The sequence below is a fragment of the Serinus canaria genome, chromosome 2 (assembly GCF_022539315.1).
Source record: "Serinus canaria isolate serCan28SL12 chromosome 2, serCan2020, whole genome shotgun sequence".
Lineage (NCBI taxonomy): Eukaryota > Metazoa > Chordata > Aves > Passeriformes > Fringillidae > Serinus > Serinus canaria.
Genome location: NC_066315.1, coordinates 17,502,909 through 17,521,403, shown reverse-complemented (window position 1 = coordinate 17,521,403; position 18,495 = coordinate 17,502,909). Strand labels below are relative to the sequence as shown.

The 18,495-nt window shown below is 35.4% G+C and overlaps 1 protein-coding gene across 2 annotated transcripts in view; it reads right to left on the bottom strand.

Annotated features, from left to right (window-relative positions):
* ARHGAP21 (Rho GTPase activating protein 21) overlaps window positions 1-18,495 on the bottom strand; it is a 111,642-nt gene that overhangs the window by 38,615 nt on the left and 54,532 nt on the right. For both annotated transcript variants that reach the window (XM_030239133.2, XM_030238987.2), the window contains exons 4-6: window positions 10,614-10,706; window positions 7,409-7,487; window positions 1,836-1,890 (exon numbers count right to left, since the gene is read on the bottom strand). In XM_030239133.2, coding sequence (XP_030094993.1) covers window positions 1,836-1,890; window positions 7,409-7,487; window positions 10,614-10,706 — 227 coding nt within the window. The remainder of the gene's footprint in view (window positions 1-1,835; window positions 1,891-7,408; window positions 7,488-10,613; window positions 10,707-18,495) is intronic.

Below are 18,495 nucleotides of genomic sequence, written 5' to 3'. Positions count from 1 at the left end.
TGCCTCCATGGCTTTCCTCTGGAAAATGCTCTGTGCAACTGGAAGCCCTAAAAGGCAGTTCACTTTATTCCAAACAAATCTTAGCAAACAGAAGCATAAAATCCTTCTGTATCATGACCCAACCCAACAGTGAACAACTGAAGGAACTCACACAAGCTACAGGGTCAATTAAAGCATTTTTTGCAAAATGATGACTTTACCTGTCAAACCTAATCCTATTTCTATCATCAAGAGAGCAACCTCACAAACAAAACTCACAACTCCTATCACATCTGAAAACTCAGAAGGACCTTTTGTATAATGACACCTCAAGATTTTTCATATATCAAATTTTTTCCTAGAACTTCCACAGTCAGATATTTTCCTCTTTTCTTTACCCCTCAATCTTCTCAAGGAGAATGACCTTATTTTCTCTTTGTTAATATCCCTTCCTAACCCATAATGGCAACAATCATCCTTTTCTGCCCTCTGCTCCCATCTCACCTGTTGATATAACAAGTTATATACGACCCATTATTTTTCATGTCTACATCACCTTAAGTTTGCACTTTGTGTTCTGCCAGCAGAGAGATGATGTGTCTAAGACCTTTCCATCCAGACAAATACAAATGTTTAACTTTAAAACTACAACTCCTGCCTTGTCCAGATTCTTACACTATTATGGCTACAAGACTGCATTAGATGCATAGGGCATTCAGATAATTTAAATGTCAGTATTATTTCTGCATTTATATACATATTCACAGTTCCAATTTAAAAAAAGAAAAAACAAACCAAAAAACCAACCACCAAAAAACACCCCAACAGCTTTTCTCTCTCACTTATTCATGTAACCAAAACTCACACCCTGCCCCCAGCATTTTCTGTTAGATTACATATTTCTGTTAGATTACTGAAATATGTCTTCATCAAATCTCAAAATATCACTTCTATTCTAATGATCTTGGCTTGTTGCTAGCTGGAGAGTTCCTGTACTACCTTCTACCTTCACTTTAATGACAAACAAAGTATTTTTGTTTTTACCTTTACCCTTTAATTTGGCCTGTAATGATGGAAAACAGCTATTGAAACCCATAGTTTTTTCTTAACACAAAGTCATCTTACTACTTCTGTGTGGATTAGAAAATACACTTTTCCAGCTACTAACAAGAAAATCTACCCTTCTTGTCATCTTCTCCTCTCCTCTGCTTCCAATTAAAAATAAACTAGAGCATACCAATACACTAGGTGGATTTTTTTGATTCTTCACCATACGCCCTTACATAGCATGTATTATTCAAGACTCTTTTGGACTTAGAGACACTTAACAGAAGATGAATCATCTTACTACACATGCAGGACCTCAATTAAAATCAAGAACAAATAGGCACCAGTGCAACAAAACATTTACAGCAGTCACAATTTAAAAAATTTGGTAATAACCTTTGGCCCATTTATCATACTTCTCAGTCCACTCACAATTACTGATTTATTAACAAAGGCTTCATATGCTAGTTTTTTAACTCAAATTCTTTAAAACCTGACAACCTAGTTAAAGGAAGCAATCTGATTCATAAATTCTAACATAATGAAATGAATCCAAATTACAGTAAAAATATGAACAAGATGTATTTTTTAACATGCTAGAAATATCATGTGAAGACAGTATTCCCTATATTTAGAGTCCCCTGAAATTTTGGGCACAGCAACGAGGTAGAAAAATATCTAAGGAGTTACAAAGAGATAAATATTAACTCTAATTATTTGCTGATAGCACACTTCAAAGATTTTGTAACCAACAACTGAACATTTTTGTTAGGTAATATACTCTCTGAACAGAAGTTTCATTAACATACCAATTGAAGGATGTCCTCATCTTTTGGCATAACGCTAAGTTCCAATACACTGTCACTGAAAGAAACAGAAAAAAAATATCACAGATAAACTTTCAGAGATTTTCAATTCTTATTACAAAGATAATCCATTAACTTCCATAGAAGAGAATTCTTCAAAAACTCCAACACTCAGCTATTATGACAAACACGTGACACAACAAAAGTAAACACTGATTTCTTCTAGAATCTTAGGAAGTAAGAGTAGAAGAAAAATCTGACTGAGCCAGTTTATTGAGCCAACACACTGGTTTGGGTAGTTTTATTTCCTTTTTTTTTTTTCTTCTTTAAGTCCTAAAGTACACTACTTTTTTGGAGCTTCTTGGACAAAACAATGTGACAAATCTGTGACTAAAAGCTAAAACTTTCATCTTCAATTTAAAACTAAAGTTTCGTAACACTTTTAAAAATTGCTGTGGTGACATCATAATCACCACTTCATTTGAAAAGAGGAGCAATACCAAGGCCAGTATTGACCTACACCTTTCCACTCCAATCACCTCTTAGCATAATCAACTGAAACAATAATTCAGGTGATATCTGAAATACAGATTAAAAATACTTGCTATTTGTAAGTCCTACATTCGTCATCTGAGCTGCTGAAACCACAAGCAGCAGCAGTGGCATAAAGATCCAGGAATCTGAATAGTTCTATCAGTGTGACTCAAACACAAGAAAAACTAGGAAAGCAAATGTACAATGTACCAGCTACCCAGTCAAACATTTAAAAACTAGTGAAATCCACAGTTGGTATCTACCAGAAATCAGGTATTTTCAAAGCAAGAGAGAGAAGCATATGCTTGCAACATTGAATACAGAATAGGTGAATTTATTATCTCATCTGAGGTAATGGAATAATCTGTTCACATTCATTAAATGTGAAGTGGAACAGGTACAGAGAAGGACTACAAAAGACTAATATAGAGCCTATTATATTGAGGGCAAAAAACCAAAATGAAGTTACCGCGACCATTACTTAGAAATCTCACATGTAAGAATTAAAAAAGGTATTTAAAAAAACCTGACCAGCACCAGCATAATTATCAATGTAACCTAAGTGGCTATCTCAGAAATCAGCTCAACTCTACTGGTTAGTGCAATGCATTTGGTGAGGAAAACAAAACCAGCACAAAGACTGGCCCAACTACAGGGCACACCAATCAGCCTATGAAAACTGAGAAGGGACCTCAGTTTATTGGTGCAGAAAAGAAAGCCATCATCTCAAAATGTAATGTGTGATTTATTATGCTTTCTTATATGAAAAATGTTTCTATTTTGTGGTTCCTTTCCCATTTTCTAGCAACCACAGATGTAAGGCTGAATTCCAAAAGCAGAGTAAGGGTATTTGGTTTCACAATCTTTTTAAACCACTATTTATTTTGGAAAAGAGTGCTCTCCAAGCAGCATAAAACTTACTTTAGTTTTTAAACTGAAGATCAGCAGTGATTTAAGTTGTTTGGGGTTTTTGGTCACACGACATCTAGGTAAAAGTAAGTCCTCAAAAGCCTTGTGAAGATTATTTTAAAACACTGAATTATAAGAAACAAGGGAGTATTGACCTTATGTGCAGTTATGATAGCATTTCCCATACTGACTGAAAGCATAAAGAGCTTGAGGCATTTTTAACAGTGTTCAGATTTCAGTTCTGCACATGGATAGCATATATGTAAAAATCGTATCAGGCAACTGCTTGATGGATGTCAAAAAATATGATGTTTGTAAGACAAACTGCTTACTTGTCTTCATCAAGGATGAAGACCTTGGATGTCAAAAATATGATAGCATTGCTCCTCTTGAAGTACTTTTTATATAAAAAAAAAATATAACTTTACACAGACCAAACCATACTCATTGAAGTATTTTGCATGTTTCTCCTCCTCCCCCTTTTTAAGAAAGTGATTAAATCCATTTACACAACTATACACATCTTAGAAGACATTCAGAGGACTAAAGGGTTCCATTCAGAAACAATGTTTGACATGTAACTCTAAGAACTATTTAACTATTCTATTCCGGTTTGCCTGAAGAACCTTTTGGAGAAAATCTGGATGTTCTTCATATTCTGAGACATGCTCTGAGGATGTTTTTTAATTCTCATATCAGAAACAAAAAGTATTAAGGAAGACTTCTGGTTTATTGTATCATATACTGTAAATGCAAATTATGAACTAGAAAGTGTTGGTAACAACCACCACACAGAAAGTGATAGTCTACACTGGAGCTCCAGACAGTACTCAGAACTCTCAAAAGTATTTATCATTCCAATTACTTAATTACACATTCTGAGAGTTAAATTCAAATGTCTTGACTCCAAGTCATCAAACTAAAGCAGTAATCACAAAGTCTATCTTCTGATGCATTATTTTGTATTAATGAAACAGATTCAGCAGCTAAACACTGTACATTTCTGAGTAATCCAAACACTTTCAAGAACAGTTTGAAAAGAGACACAAGCAGAATAGACAATCATTCAAATTCCCCAGTTTAAGGAAAAAGGGGGGAAAAGAGAAGTTGCAAATCAGAATCTGTTTCTTCTTTTATTTGGAATAATAAATAATTTACAGAGCTTATGTTAGCAATCAACATATCTCCAAGTTGATTATATATATAAACAGATAAGAATGAATTCTTAATGGACCAAACCAGCAACTGTTAGCAAAAAGTAGGAAATACAGAGTTAAAAGTGTTGTTATGATTTATTTTACAGGACTATAGTTAATTCCAGCAACTCTTCTGAGGTGTGCCTTTCATCTCCCAGAAGAAATAACTACTGTAACTTTAGATTTTTTGCTATCTCCAAGCAGAGGAAAATAGACAACGTTCTAGACACAGCTTGAAACTTTTCTGGGAACAGTAATGTTCAGCATGTCTGAATTATATCCCATCTTAAGTCCCACTGGAAGATACGGGTATCATTTCATCTAAAGCAGCTAAGTTCTGATGTCTGCAGCATAATGAAGACAAGCAGCTAAAATTGAACAACTTTTTAGAAAAATAACAAGCAGCTATAAAAATGGAGCCACAGAAGTAATCTAAACAGATCTGCCAGCCTGCACTGAGTTTTATTGCAAACAGCTGAACAGTGAGCAGTGGGGAAGCCCTCTCTTTAGAGAGAAGAGAGGATAAAATGTGTTGTAACCTCAAAAACTGCTCTGATGATGAGTAAAATGACAAAAGAATAAGCATTTTCAGTCATCAATATGCTTGAATGAGTAATTAAAAACAATAAAAGTACAGCAATTAAAATGTCTAGAAAACCAACATACAACACATTAAGACTATGAAGAAAACTATCTTTAGTCATAAATATTTCAGCAGACAACTCAGCCTTTCAAAACACCTTTCAAGCAAGCAGCTTTCACAAGGCCAACTAAAGAAGCCAAGGTGTGATGGATTAAAGACCAGCTAAGACACAAAACACAGCAAAAACTGTTATCACTGAGTGTTTCTGATGTGGAGACATTCAAGAGTGAATTGAATGCAAGGCCCACCTATCAAGAATAACTAAATCAAGCAATGAAGATAAACCCTGTGGTTCAGCAACTTCCTGAACTAAGGATTGATAGGAAGCAGGCTGGTATTATCTGACCACTCAATCAATCTGTGGTTTCAGTGTTTTCACAGACTTTAAGGAAATCTTTCTTGGGTATTATCATAGAGGATAATGGTATAACAGAGCATCAGTCTGGCCCAGGTGGCAATGCTAATGCAAGAGCAGAAAGCACTTTAATGCAATTTTATTTGCCATGAAATGGCAGCATAAGAAGTAAAAGAACTTAGGTTCAGACCAAACTGCTCTGAGCTCAAAAATGCTATTTTCAAGCAAAGAATGAGAGACAGCCGATTCTTCAGTCACATGAGAAGTACAATCTGTAAGGTACAAGATACTCCTGATGTGGAGTCTGAGCTCTCATTATGGACCAAAATTAATATTTATCTGTTTATCCTAAGAGTTTCAGCTGCAGACTTCCTGATGGCTGTATATGCCGTATAAAATGCTCAAGAATACACATGACCTTTTGTTACAATCTTCTGTGATGTACACATCTGGCTCGAGAAAACAAACTGTTCTCTCCTAACACAATAGCATCCCTTCATCCTCCCTGCTCTCATGGAAAGCAGGGGGATAGATGCAGCAGTGTGCTACATCCTTCCTGGCTGCACTAGATAATCACTGACAAGGCCTTGTTCAGGTGTCCCCAGTTCACCCACAGTGCAGGGGTTCAGTCCTACTGAGCAGTTCACTACCTACACTCACTGAGAATACACTTGATTCACTGGCACACCTAGAGTTAACAACCACACAAGCCACTGAAAGATGTGACCGGTCTCTTTCCTGGATTAAGAGAGTTGATTGACTGATTTACATAGTTGGGCATACACTGTATCTTGGGTATCCACTATTGTACAATAGTGCTGCTTGTAAAAATACAAACTAAAGAAACAATGCATGGCTAGTGTTATGTCCAGTGAAGGAAATAAAAAAGACCATCTGTCCAGCTCTTGTACAGACAGCATTAATGACACAAAACACGTTTCAGTCTACCTCGTCCATCACATCTCTGAATACAGTTTTGTTGTTTATAAAAAAAAAAAAACAACAACAAACATCCAAAACAAAACCACAGAGACACAAATCACCTGAGGTGGACACATTTTGAACATTATTCAAAAAAATCTTGAATAAAGACGCCACTGAAATAGGAAGATCAGAATCTGATTTTTCCTTCTCCAAACAGTAAGCATATCTAAGTTTTAACACGTGATGAGCCAGTAAAAATATGACCCGTGAGATATAGTTAGAAAACATTCTTTCATGCTGATCATAATACATCTTTTTGCCACATAACTCAGTATTATATTGAAAACCTGTTGCTATAGAACAGAAATTGACACCAAGGAAACTGTAAAAAAGAAGGCAGACATGAGACATGAAAGAGTATCTAGACTCATGCACAGATGTGATTTCAAAAGTGCTTGTGAGTTGAAGGAGCAGTAAATATTAGTATTTTCTCAACTCTGAGCAAGGTTCATAAGTTGCTGCAAAACAGAGGAAAGCAAAGACTTACTGCAGATATTCTGCAGGTATGCACTAGCATAAATTTTTTCTTCACCAGATATGCTGATTTCTAGTTCTTAGATCTCATAAGCAAGATGGATTTTATAATCTTTTTCCAACTGACACATGTATATGTACCTAATCTGTCTATTTTCAGTTCAAACTTCCTCTGTAACACTTGGTGTTATTTGCTAACAAGGGACAAGTACCAAGAATAAAAGGATTGTGGTCCAATTCAGCACACCTGTTCTCAAACTTTTCTCAGTAATCAGTAAATATATATAAAAAAAAAAAAAAATTGAGTGTGTATAAATGAAAATTTAGTAATACAATGACTTTTCAAAACTACCATAAGTGGTCATTTAATGCTTTTATATATATATATATATATATATATATATATAATACATAATATAATAGTTAATTAATAATGATAATACTATTATATACTAATATAATGATTATACTATTATCTTACCTGTTCTGTATTAAAGCAATGACTTGAGAATATGTCTTCCCAATAACACTTTCTCCATTGACTTTTATAATTCTGTCACCTGTAGAGAGAAAAGTTATAACTGAAATTAGTTTGTCTAGATGTTGTTTAAACAGTTTTATTTTGCATTTCTATACCTCACAATAATTAAGAACACCCATATGTTATATTCAAGGTTAGTTTTCCTCAAAAACCAAAAAAGATTTCTCCAAATATTTTGTTACACCTTCCTCATTTAGAATTACATATGCTCTCATAAATTAATTGTCAAATACATTGTGTAGAGCTATGTTTAACCTGTGATGAAAAACCTATCCTGTTATTTTGACCAAATGGTATTTAATGTATCTCTGATCAGAAGAACAGAAAGGTATCTTGAATTTACTAATGAGGAGAAAATGGTCTGAAGGATTACAGGCAGGGAGCTTCAAAAAGCTACTGGAAAAAGAAGAGTTGAAATAAAGGACCTGTGCAAAATGAGGCAAAGGGAATGGCTTTTTCAACACTGCTTTAGAAATCAAAAGCCCTTTTTGTTTTCTGGCACAATCAAATCAAAGCAAGGAAAAAGCTGTCACTCTGACTACTCACCCTGTCTTGGGGACAATAATGCTTTAAATACTTGTGCTCTGTGGAGGTTCCCCATACAAACCCCATGGATTAACAAACTACACAGATCTGACTTTTTAGTTTTGTCTGCACACAAAGTAAACATCATGCCAATAAAGTGGTATGATATTTTCAACTTTATATAAGTTTACCTATTCCCTTTCATCCACTGGTTACCTTCTTGCCTGAAAGAACTCTGAGTTTTCTCTCCTGCTTCCTAAGCAGTCAAAGAAAGCTTAGTGGCAACAAGCTCAGAATCCTGTCCAGGCTAGGTCATATTGCAGAACTTCCCCAGAACACACCAGATCCTTCTCTGGGATTTCACAACTGGCTCTTTTCCAGGTTAAGAACAGCCTGCAATGTGGGCTACATTGCCATGGATCTTCACTCAGTATTCCCACTAAAACCTATAATTAGGAGTATCATTAGAGTAGGTCATATAATTTTATCTGTACTTGTGCAGCTTTTATTTTTTCACAGAAGCAGACTAGATTACATACAGCAGTGACACGAGTCTACTTGAAAAAGGCATCCCATGGATCTGCCAAAAGATCTGATGGGGACACACTGCAGAACTGGTTACATAAATGACATGAGCACAGACAGCTCTGCAAGTGCAACTTTGTTCTGTTTCAGATCCATAAGAAGGGGAAGTCACTGCAAAACTGTAGTGCAAGAAAGGATACAGAAACATGAAGGCCTTTTCTAACAGCTCTCCATCAGTCTGGTGGCCTGCTAAATATTTTGATCAAAGTAGAAATTGATCAGAATGCCCCTTCCACACACATTTTAGTTCTTTATATTCCTGCATATAGATAAATGACAGCACGAAGATCAAGACATGGGAAATACAAATCTCTTTTGCCTGTTTATATTTCACTATTTCTAGTATTCATGAACTCCAAGAAATTTTATTTTTAATTAAATACCTTAGAGGTTAAATATGGGAGAGGTATTAACTTTTTAACTCTAACAAAGATGATGTTACAGGAGTATTCAAAAATACTTCTGAATGGACTGTCTTATATTTAATTATTAGTCCATTCCTTATATACCTTTCAGTATTCCTCAAATTTGCAAGAATATTTCAAGTTTTCTGGTGAGAAGCAGCCAAGTAAGCTCCTGAAATGGAGCTCATTTATCACAGGTGATGAAACTTAAGTTGAAACTTTCAGTATTACAAAGGACCCAACAGCAGTGAAACAAGAATTGACAAACAATGTCCTAAACTCATATTGAATATTCAAGTATTTTAATTTGTGTGACCAGGAACCAGAGCAAAATTACATTAGAAAAAAAAAAAAAAACCAAACAAAACCAGTTAATAACAAGAACAGTTAATTCTACAAAATAAGAAATGTATCCAGTGTCTGCATGAGAGGTTAAGCAATCTACCTGGCTGATTATTCTGAGTGTTTTACAATACCAAGACAGAAATACAGTAATGTATTTCACCCTAAAATTCATAAACAAGAAATACTGGCATAACCTAATTAGATGTAACTGCTATAAGCAGTGTGCTTAAGAAGATTCTACTTATTAAAAATGTCTTCTCTCATTTATTTTCTACTCTTTATTCTGAGCTCCTAAAAATCTCTTCTGTAACTAAAAGAAAAAAATATTCTCTACAGATTTCATCTCTTTCAATGTGGCAGACACTGAACAGAGCAGAAATTAACATGGTTCCTCTGTACAAATTCAACATATGCTGCATTTTATCAAGCCAAAACATCTTTATATAATAGCAATCAAATTCTGCCAAAGTAGTCCTTCTCTAAATAACTATCTAAGGAGGAGTTTAAAAAAAACCCCAAAACCCTTATGGTGTACAAGTGGGATCTAGAACTGTTTTTAAACTTATCAACCTGGGAACTTTGTATTTCTTTAGGAAGCACATACAAATCTTATTCTATTCCAGTCAATTTGAGGTTCATAACTCTCTTCTAAAAATAGATCAACCTCCCATTATTGACACAAGCACAAGCCTTCCACAGAAGTTTTGCCACGTTTTCAAAAAACCTGTGTTCATAGTGGCATCCATGTATGTAACTTTATCACCTGTAATATTTTCTATTCTAATACAGGTTGTTTTTTTTCTTTCAGCACTTAAGTAAAGGTATGACACAGTTCAGAAAAAACCTCCATGTTTTCTGTTCTCCAGTTTGATAAAATGAGCAATTGAACAGAATTTTGGAAGAACAGAGACTTGGACTGTTCCTATTTGATTTAAAGGAAGTAGAGTAGAAAAATTGTATTTAATGTACAAAGACCTGAATGTTTTGAGGCTACTAATTTTTCCCAAACCAAAGAAATAAGAGCTTCCAGGTATTATTTTCCTTTTTTTCCTCTTCTTCACATATTTTATTACTCTCTTTAAGACAGCGTATCAAAAAGACTAAGACTTTGATGCCTTAATAAACAAAACAAGGTTCTAAGTGAAAAACACTGGAGGACAACTTAAAAGCTTCTAAAGGAAAGAACAAGTTTTAAGGGAAGATAGAACTATGTAGCAGCAAACTTAAATCATATTTTTATCATGTACAGTTTACATCATGTACATAAACATGCTATTGAACAGTACCTGTGCACAGCCCAGCTTCAAAAGCAGGTCCACCCTCTTTAACTTGTTTAACAAATATGGTATCCATTGGCTCCAGTCTATTTCTTTGTTTTCCTGAGAAAGAAAGAATATCTCTTAATAGCATTTCATTATACTGCATTACAGTGTTTTAATTTTAAAATACTTTGGGATGCAATCCTGCTGTGTTCAGAGACATACACAGAAACAGTTATGAAAGGAAACTGAAAAACAAAATTTTAAAATCTTCCCTTAGATGGAAAAAATATTGATTTACAGTTCTCATGGACCACAGAAGTGATTTTCCAACAGTGTTTTTCAGAAACTCCAAGATGAAGTCAAAAGTTTTCTTGAAGATTTACCAAGGTTCAAAAAGAAATTTATAATTCAAATTATATGCACAGCATATGTCTGTCTGCACATGCTGTATATCTGTATCTATCTGTATATATACAAGTTAATCTACAGTAGTTGATTTGAAGTTAATCTACAGTAGTTAAAAACCATGTACAGCTGTGTTTTCTTGCTTTCTCAATACACACTTAAGTTCTATACTTCCAGAAACACAGGCAGCTTTTGGTTTTACACGCCTATCATCAAAGCTAAGTAATTCTTTGCTAAGTAGCCACAGCTTCTGAAAATCAAGAGAGGAGGGTGGGAGTGTGCACAGTAAAACAAACAAAAAACTCCACGGTTACACAGCAGGCTAAAACACAGTGTAGCTGTCCTACATTTGCACACAGCCAGAGTAAGCCATTTTACAGCATGCACACAGCTTCACCAATGGGATTATTATGCCAGTGAAATCAAAAAACCAAAACCAGACCCCCAAAAGACCCAAATATTCACAAAGAAAACCACCCAGAAATAATGAAAATAAATAAATAAATGAATGCATCCATTATGGGCCTGCATGGTCCAGTGCTCACAGAAGCAGGGGCAGAACCTGAAAGGCTACAGCCAGATACACAGAGTCTTACAGTGCCAGAGCTGGTTTTGACAGCATTGGCCACTCCCAACTCCTGGCTCCAGTTTCTATCCCTGGTGCATACTCCCAGCTAAGGAAGTGTCACCTTTGGAGGCTATGTGAGGAGCCAGCCCAGGGAACTGACATGGCACAAAAATAAGGGAGCTGGGTCTGTGCTCCAGTTTAGCAGGAAACCCTGGCTTAGTAGAGAGAGAGGAGCTTAAACTGCAGGAAAGGAAGGAACAGCATGAGAGAAAAAAGGCATTGACTAAAACTGGCACTGCTGATAAAAGAAACTCCTTAAAACTGGCATTATTAGGTTCTAACCATTTCTGAAATGGCTGGCCTTTGACTCAGGCACACAGGGCCCTACTTTTGGAAGAAGTACTTTCCCCACAGTTTTAAATATTCCACCTAAAACATTTAATAAATCACAGTAGTATTTACTGAATATTAAAAAGATGCCCCTTTAACCTCTTTTTTTTTTTTTCTTCAGTTTCCATGTGGGCAAAGTTCATTTGAAAAACTTTAATAAACTGCAAAAAACCAGACCACCCTGTGACTCTGATTCAATTTTTCAGATCCTGGTTTTAGCCTAATGCCTTTATTGTGCAGATCCTCAGTGTGTTGCCATTTTACCATAAGGCAGTTCAACAAAATGGCTCGCTCATATGGCTCTAAATGGCCTTCTCAAAATAGTTCCAGATTGGGAGCAAATAATCAAAAAGTTTATTTGATAGAATCAGATAAATACTATATATAAAGCAACTGAATTACAAATCAAGAAACTCCAGCTGGCAGCTCAGTTTAAAATTTGATTAGCAGGATACAGCTACAAGACATACAAAATGCTCTTTGTGAGCCAAAGTTAATATCTGTCATTTTTAATCTGCAGATTTAAATAGACACTGAACATGTGATGGGTCTTGTCCTTTAAAAAGCCAGAAACATCTCAGCAAGTTTAGAGAAGCTCCAAGATTAATCTACCCAGATGCCATGAACAAAAGGTTGCTTCAACTGCTAACAAGAATTAAGTTAAAATATGACCTTTTATAGGACCACCAAACATCCTTCCCAGTGTTGCCACTTATCCTTTACTAAAGACACATACATTTCCTAAAGTGGTCAGAAAAATAAAAGTAATGCAGCTTCCATGGCACATTTAATTCATCACACTTCAGCTTCCTTTATAAAACACTCTCAAAAAAATGTTAGTGACCTACTGCTAGTTTGCTTAACACTCAAGTGCTGCTTTATGCCTTGTCCATACCTGAACATGCAAATCAAGAGGTCAGGCAGATAAAGCTACTCCCATTCACTATGCAACAAAGAACTCCTTTAATACACTTCCCACTTCTGAGTAAGAAGGGAAACTTGCCAAAATTATGGAGACCAGAGACAGCAGCCTTCCCTGACATCTGACTTCTGACCTGCCTGTCAGCTACACCAGGCACATTATGGGAACTGACTTCACATTTCTACAGCTATTTTATCAATCAATTCAGAAAGCTAACTGCACATTAAACTTGGCTCTTTGTCCTACTTGCAGAAGGAGGCTATATTAAACAGTCATTCTTACTGCCTAAAAAAGATGAACCACTTACACTAAAAATCAATTTAAGGGGAAAAACTTAGGATAAAAGGTTCAAAATGTTGATTGCATTTGCACATTCATTTCACAATTCAGCACTATCCAAATACAAGTAGAAACAAGAAGAAATCTTAGAATTCTCAAGCTCTGGTAGATAAATATGTGTTTCCCACTTCTCCTTGATCTTTCTACACATTTGGATACAAACCAAATCTTTTTTAATCAGTAACATAGAAATGACCTTCCTTGAATACATAACCTCAACGTACATTTATACTTGGAGTTTGAAACTCAAGCAAAGCTAAGCAGTATATTTTGACAGTAGAACAAACAGTACTTTTTCAGACCAGCTGAGGGGAATAAATCTTGAAAATGTGTACTCAATCATCATAGAAATAAATCTCAAGTAAAATGGATTATCTAATAACTCACCTCATGTCGCAAAATTTAACATTCACTACACTCTGATTTAATTATGCCTAAATCTCCCTGCACTCCTGTCTGCACCCAATTATCAGGCAAAAGCAAGATGCTGTCTAGAAATGAGAGCCTAAACTGCCCACCTCCCAAACACCACAATCTAGAATAGACTATCACAGCCAAGTGTTTTACACTAAGTTCTCCAGCTCAGCACTACATACTGTCAGGATTCTTTATTTTTGTTTCTAATACTGAAAAGACCAATTTTTTTGAGCATGCCAGCAATTCCTGACAAGGTGATACAACAAAGAACAGAAAAAGCACCTCAGACCTCTAGTTTGAAAGACATATAAGCCTTATTTGTGCTTTTCCAGTGCTCATTACTGCATATGAATTTGCCTCCTTCCTCCTTGTCCATACTTTTGTAAACAAAACAACATACTTTTAAATTGAGCATTACATTGCAGGCTACCTGCAAATACAACAATTTCTCCCAAATCTTCAATGACAAATGAAAAATAAAACATCATGCACATACAAAGAACAAAGTGTGAGCTGCCAGTAACACATTCACATATGCAAGGAAAGAGCACAGATGAAAAGCACAGTTTCTGTAAAAAGAACTTAATTTGTACTTCATTCCCCCTTAAATGTAGCTATAAAGAGATATGTAGTCTTACATTAGGGCAATAAAAAGAAAAAAGAAACTAAAGTTGGTAAGTACACAACTCAACTGATCAGAAACTGAAAAGCCAATCAGATTGTCCTTTCCTGTATCATTTTTGTAAGCACATGAAAATTTGCAGCATGAGTAAATGGTCATCAGTCAGTATAGATTCAAAGGCAAGTTTTTGTCTAGGCAGGAGGGTAGTTTTGCCAACAGTACAACTAAAATACTGCTTGCAGTGCAATGGCTCCCTTCAATGATGTTATCCAAATGAAAAACAACTTTAGAGTAAGCAAACTGGTGTCTGAACTTTTAATCAGAGATTCAGCATCATCAGAAATAAGGAAAGAAAAATAAATCCCCAAGTACCAAGAAGGCTCAAGACAAACATTTATTGGCTTAAACAAGGATAGTAAGGAATCAGGTGAGTCTTAATAATAAGGTCCTTAGTCTAGACAACCAAAGTTAAGAAAAAGTAGCCTGAAGAAGCATTGACATGTGTAAATCAAATGCAAGACAAATATAGAAAACCCATTTGTTGAAACAAGGTTTTTCCAAGCCAAATGCTTTTTCATAATCCTATGCAAATCTTCTAATACATCAGAGACTATATGCCACCTACAATAACCACAGCAATCACAGTCAAATCTAGAAACTAAAAGTAGCACCTTGTATTAACTTTTGTTCAAGTGACTGCAAAATAAAGACTTTATTCATAGCACATATCATGGAATCATTCATGATCTAACCTTTATACTGCCTGGATCTGACAGGAGAAAACAAGTCTCCCGTTGCAAAGTACTAAGGAAGCTTTCCTGACAAATGTTTAAGAGGCCACAAGTGGCAGAGGGGAATATGTTGCACTAGTAACCATCACATTCACAAAATAACAGAATTCAAACTGCTCTCCCTGATAAAAGGAAATATTTAAAAAAATACTACTACTTTTAAACAGAACAGTAGAATTAAGACTAGGTAACATTTAAAACTGACTTACATCAGGGGGGTGATATTCTGCAAAGCTTCTCCTAACTCTCCCAAACTTGACATAGAAATTAATTTTATCTAGGTGCTAATTCTAGTTTAATCCCCTAAAAATCTAGTTTGAAATACAGCTGCTACAAGGAACATAACTAGCATTGTATCAAATGCAGTAACCATGACTTAGTTTTTAAATTACTCCCTGCAGACCAGATAGTATTACTGTACTGCTCTATGATTCACCTGGAAAACAAAATGACATGGCATAAGTTATGCTATCTAATCTACCAACACACTACAACATAGCACCAAGCACTTCATTTCTCTGAAGTCATTACCTTTTGATATAAAGCACAGATTAAAACATCTGAGTCATAAGGACTATGAAAAGTACAACCTTGACATTGTGAATGGGAAAGGAAAAAAGAAAAAACAATCTCATGCCAAAGTGCTACTGCTGACAGAGCTCTTCCTTTTGACCTGCAGAAGACAAGCCAGCAAGTGTTGAAACACAGCATAGTACATACTTTCTTACAAAGTCTCTCCAACTAGCCACTGCTTAAAAACGTGCCATTGCTCCTATTCCTCAAGGGGAGAAAAAAAAACCTCTTCTGCTCAGGACAGCTGAACTGTGCTCAGAAATCCTCATAACACAGGGATTCAATAAAGTCTACACATGTTTGCAAAACAGCTTCTTCTAGAACATTTTTACTCCCAGCCCTATGCTCAGCAGATAGCAAAAGAATAACGTGCACTTTTACATTTAAGAAATCAGCCTCATGAAACACCTCAGATTAATCAATTAAGACAGGCTCTTATGCACATCTTTCTCTGACTGAAGCAGGAGGAACATTCCTCTTGAGCATGAAGATCTACAAGTATGCTTTTGGGTATCCAAGGCATTTGAGCTCCACTGGTTCAACAATGCTGAGTGACACTGATTCCTGGGATGCCTTTCAGGCAAAGGGAGGGGAACAGATACAGCATGGCAAATGCTTCAAATTGATTATTCAAACAAAAGCCTGTTAATAATTTCCCAGACTACTCAAAAAAGGTTGTTGAAACTACAGCAGAAGTTACATTTATTAACTAAGGTTATATTTAATTAAATATAAATCACAAACCTGTCAGGATTACATCTAACTGATGGAGGCCAACTACAGATCATTCTGCATATTATAATCTGCATTCTAAAGTGAATTTCATACATAGTAAGCATTTCTCCACTAGCAATCCACTCTGGAAAAGGAGCCCAAAGGTCTCAAGCCCAGTCCCAACAGAGCTTATTTCACCCACTGTCAAGCTCAAAGCAACTCAACTGAAAAACACCAGCTGAAATACAGTGCCAGGGATGAGTCTCTGAAAGAATGTGATAAGTAAATTAGTGCTGTTGAGTCATTTAGCAGAAAAACACTTGGCATTCAATTCTCTAACACAGGAAAAATACATTCTTATTTCTCAAAGCACCTCTGACATTTTGATTAGGCAACTCCAAAATGCAGTTTCTTCTTTTGCTTACTTTTCTGTAAACCATTTGACTAATACAACCTCAACCCTATCTACGTGCCAAGGTAGGGGGAGGAGATGAGAAAATAATTTGGTAATGCTATGGAAAATATGTAACACAGGTTCAGCTTAGTTACAAACTCTCCAAAACTGTGTTCTCATTGCATTATTTGCCATTACTATGACTTCATTCAATTCTCTCAAATGAAACCTTTTTAAGTTTAAAATTTAATCTATGATTAGTCTAGAGGATTTACTATAGTCATTAGATAAGCATAGAGCAATACAATTTTTATCTCAAGTGGTCAATCTATGGACTCTCCCTTAAATCCTTGGGAATTACACTTCATGCTTTTATTCAAAGTCAAAGATGATTTGAACTCAACAGAAACCACTGAGGAACATTATACATGTGACAAGCTGGAAAATAAATCCATTAGACATTCTAGAGGTACTATAAGGGAACAAGAAATCAACAGGCTCTGGTCTCAGTGGAAAACTGTGAGCCCTCTTTTAGCATTCTCAACAGTTAGTTGTTAAAAAATTAACTTGGATCAAAAATCCACAAAAAAGGGCAATTTACTGTCCCACTGTCCTTAAGCACTACTCTTAAACACCTCTTGTCTTTTACTCCTATTTCTACTATCATATGGCTGGGACCCTAACACCCCAGCCATCTATTACCTCTCCACATACTTACTTTCACGTTCATCCTCTTGTTCTTACCTACCTTGCTCCCATCATCACAGGCACAATATGTTTATTTCATAACAGACTGAGATGATAGACCATGATGTTAAAAACATGGGATTAAATTAAATCCTGGGAGAACACAAACTACATTACACAAATCAACAGTCTGTTAAAAGAAATGAAATATTAAAACCTCCAGGCCTTATGTAAGCAGCAGTAACGCAGGAAAAAAAAACCTTTTCCTGTGTTTTTTCCACCCTTCTCTCAAAGGCTCTACCCTGCCAAAGCAGACTTGCACAGAGCTGAAGAAGGACAGGTAATAAATTGCAACTGTTTTGCATAGACAGTTGAAAGGTAGAAACTTTTATACATATTCAGGCACATTAAAAAAAAAAAAAAAAAGCCTGGTGATAAAATTCAATGTTCTTGACTTCTCAGTGAAAACATGTCTAAGGTCTCATTAACAAGAACACATTGGGTCTCTAAAGAAAAATACACTGAATAATACACCCAAGGTTGACTTTCATTTTTATGGGAAAAGGAGCTCCTTGTTGCTACAGGTACTTCTACATAGAAATACAGATAAAAGAACAAAAAGCAAGAACACCATATTATTAAGAAAAAAAGATACTGGATTATAATGATATAGGATCCCCAGGTACTATGTTAGACACAAAATAGCTTAGTTCTATTGAAAGATAAAATTTCTTTCAGTGTATTACTTTATGCTTATTACTGTTCACTTTAATCACAATCTTTTGTGATTAAAAACCAAGCCAAAACTTTTTAAAGGAAAACATGTTTAGGACAATTTATAAGAAACTACTTTCATATGTACAAAACCTGTGTTTTGGCATTTACAGTTTAAGCAATGTTTGAAGGACAACAAGATATAGAATAACATTTAATGCACAATCAAATCAAATGGCATGAACTTTTCCTTCAGCTCCTCATTAGGTCTTGACATACCTAATAAGGTGCAAGTTTTTAATAAAATGCTGGGTTTTTAATAGGTATAGGTATTTTTCAGTCTGGCTCCAAATATTCCTAATATGCTCTC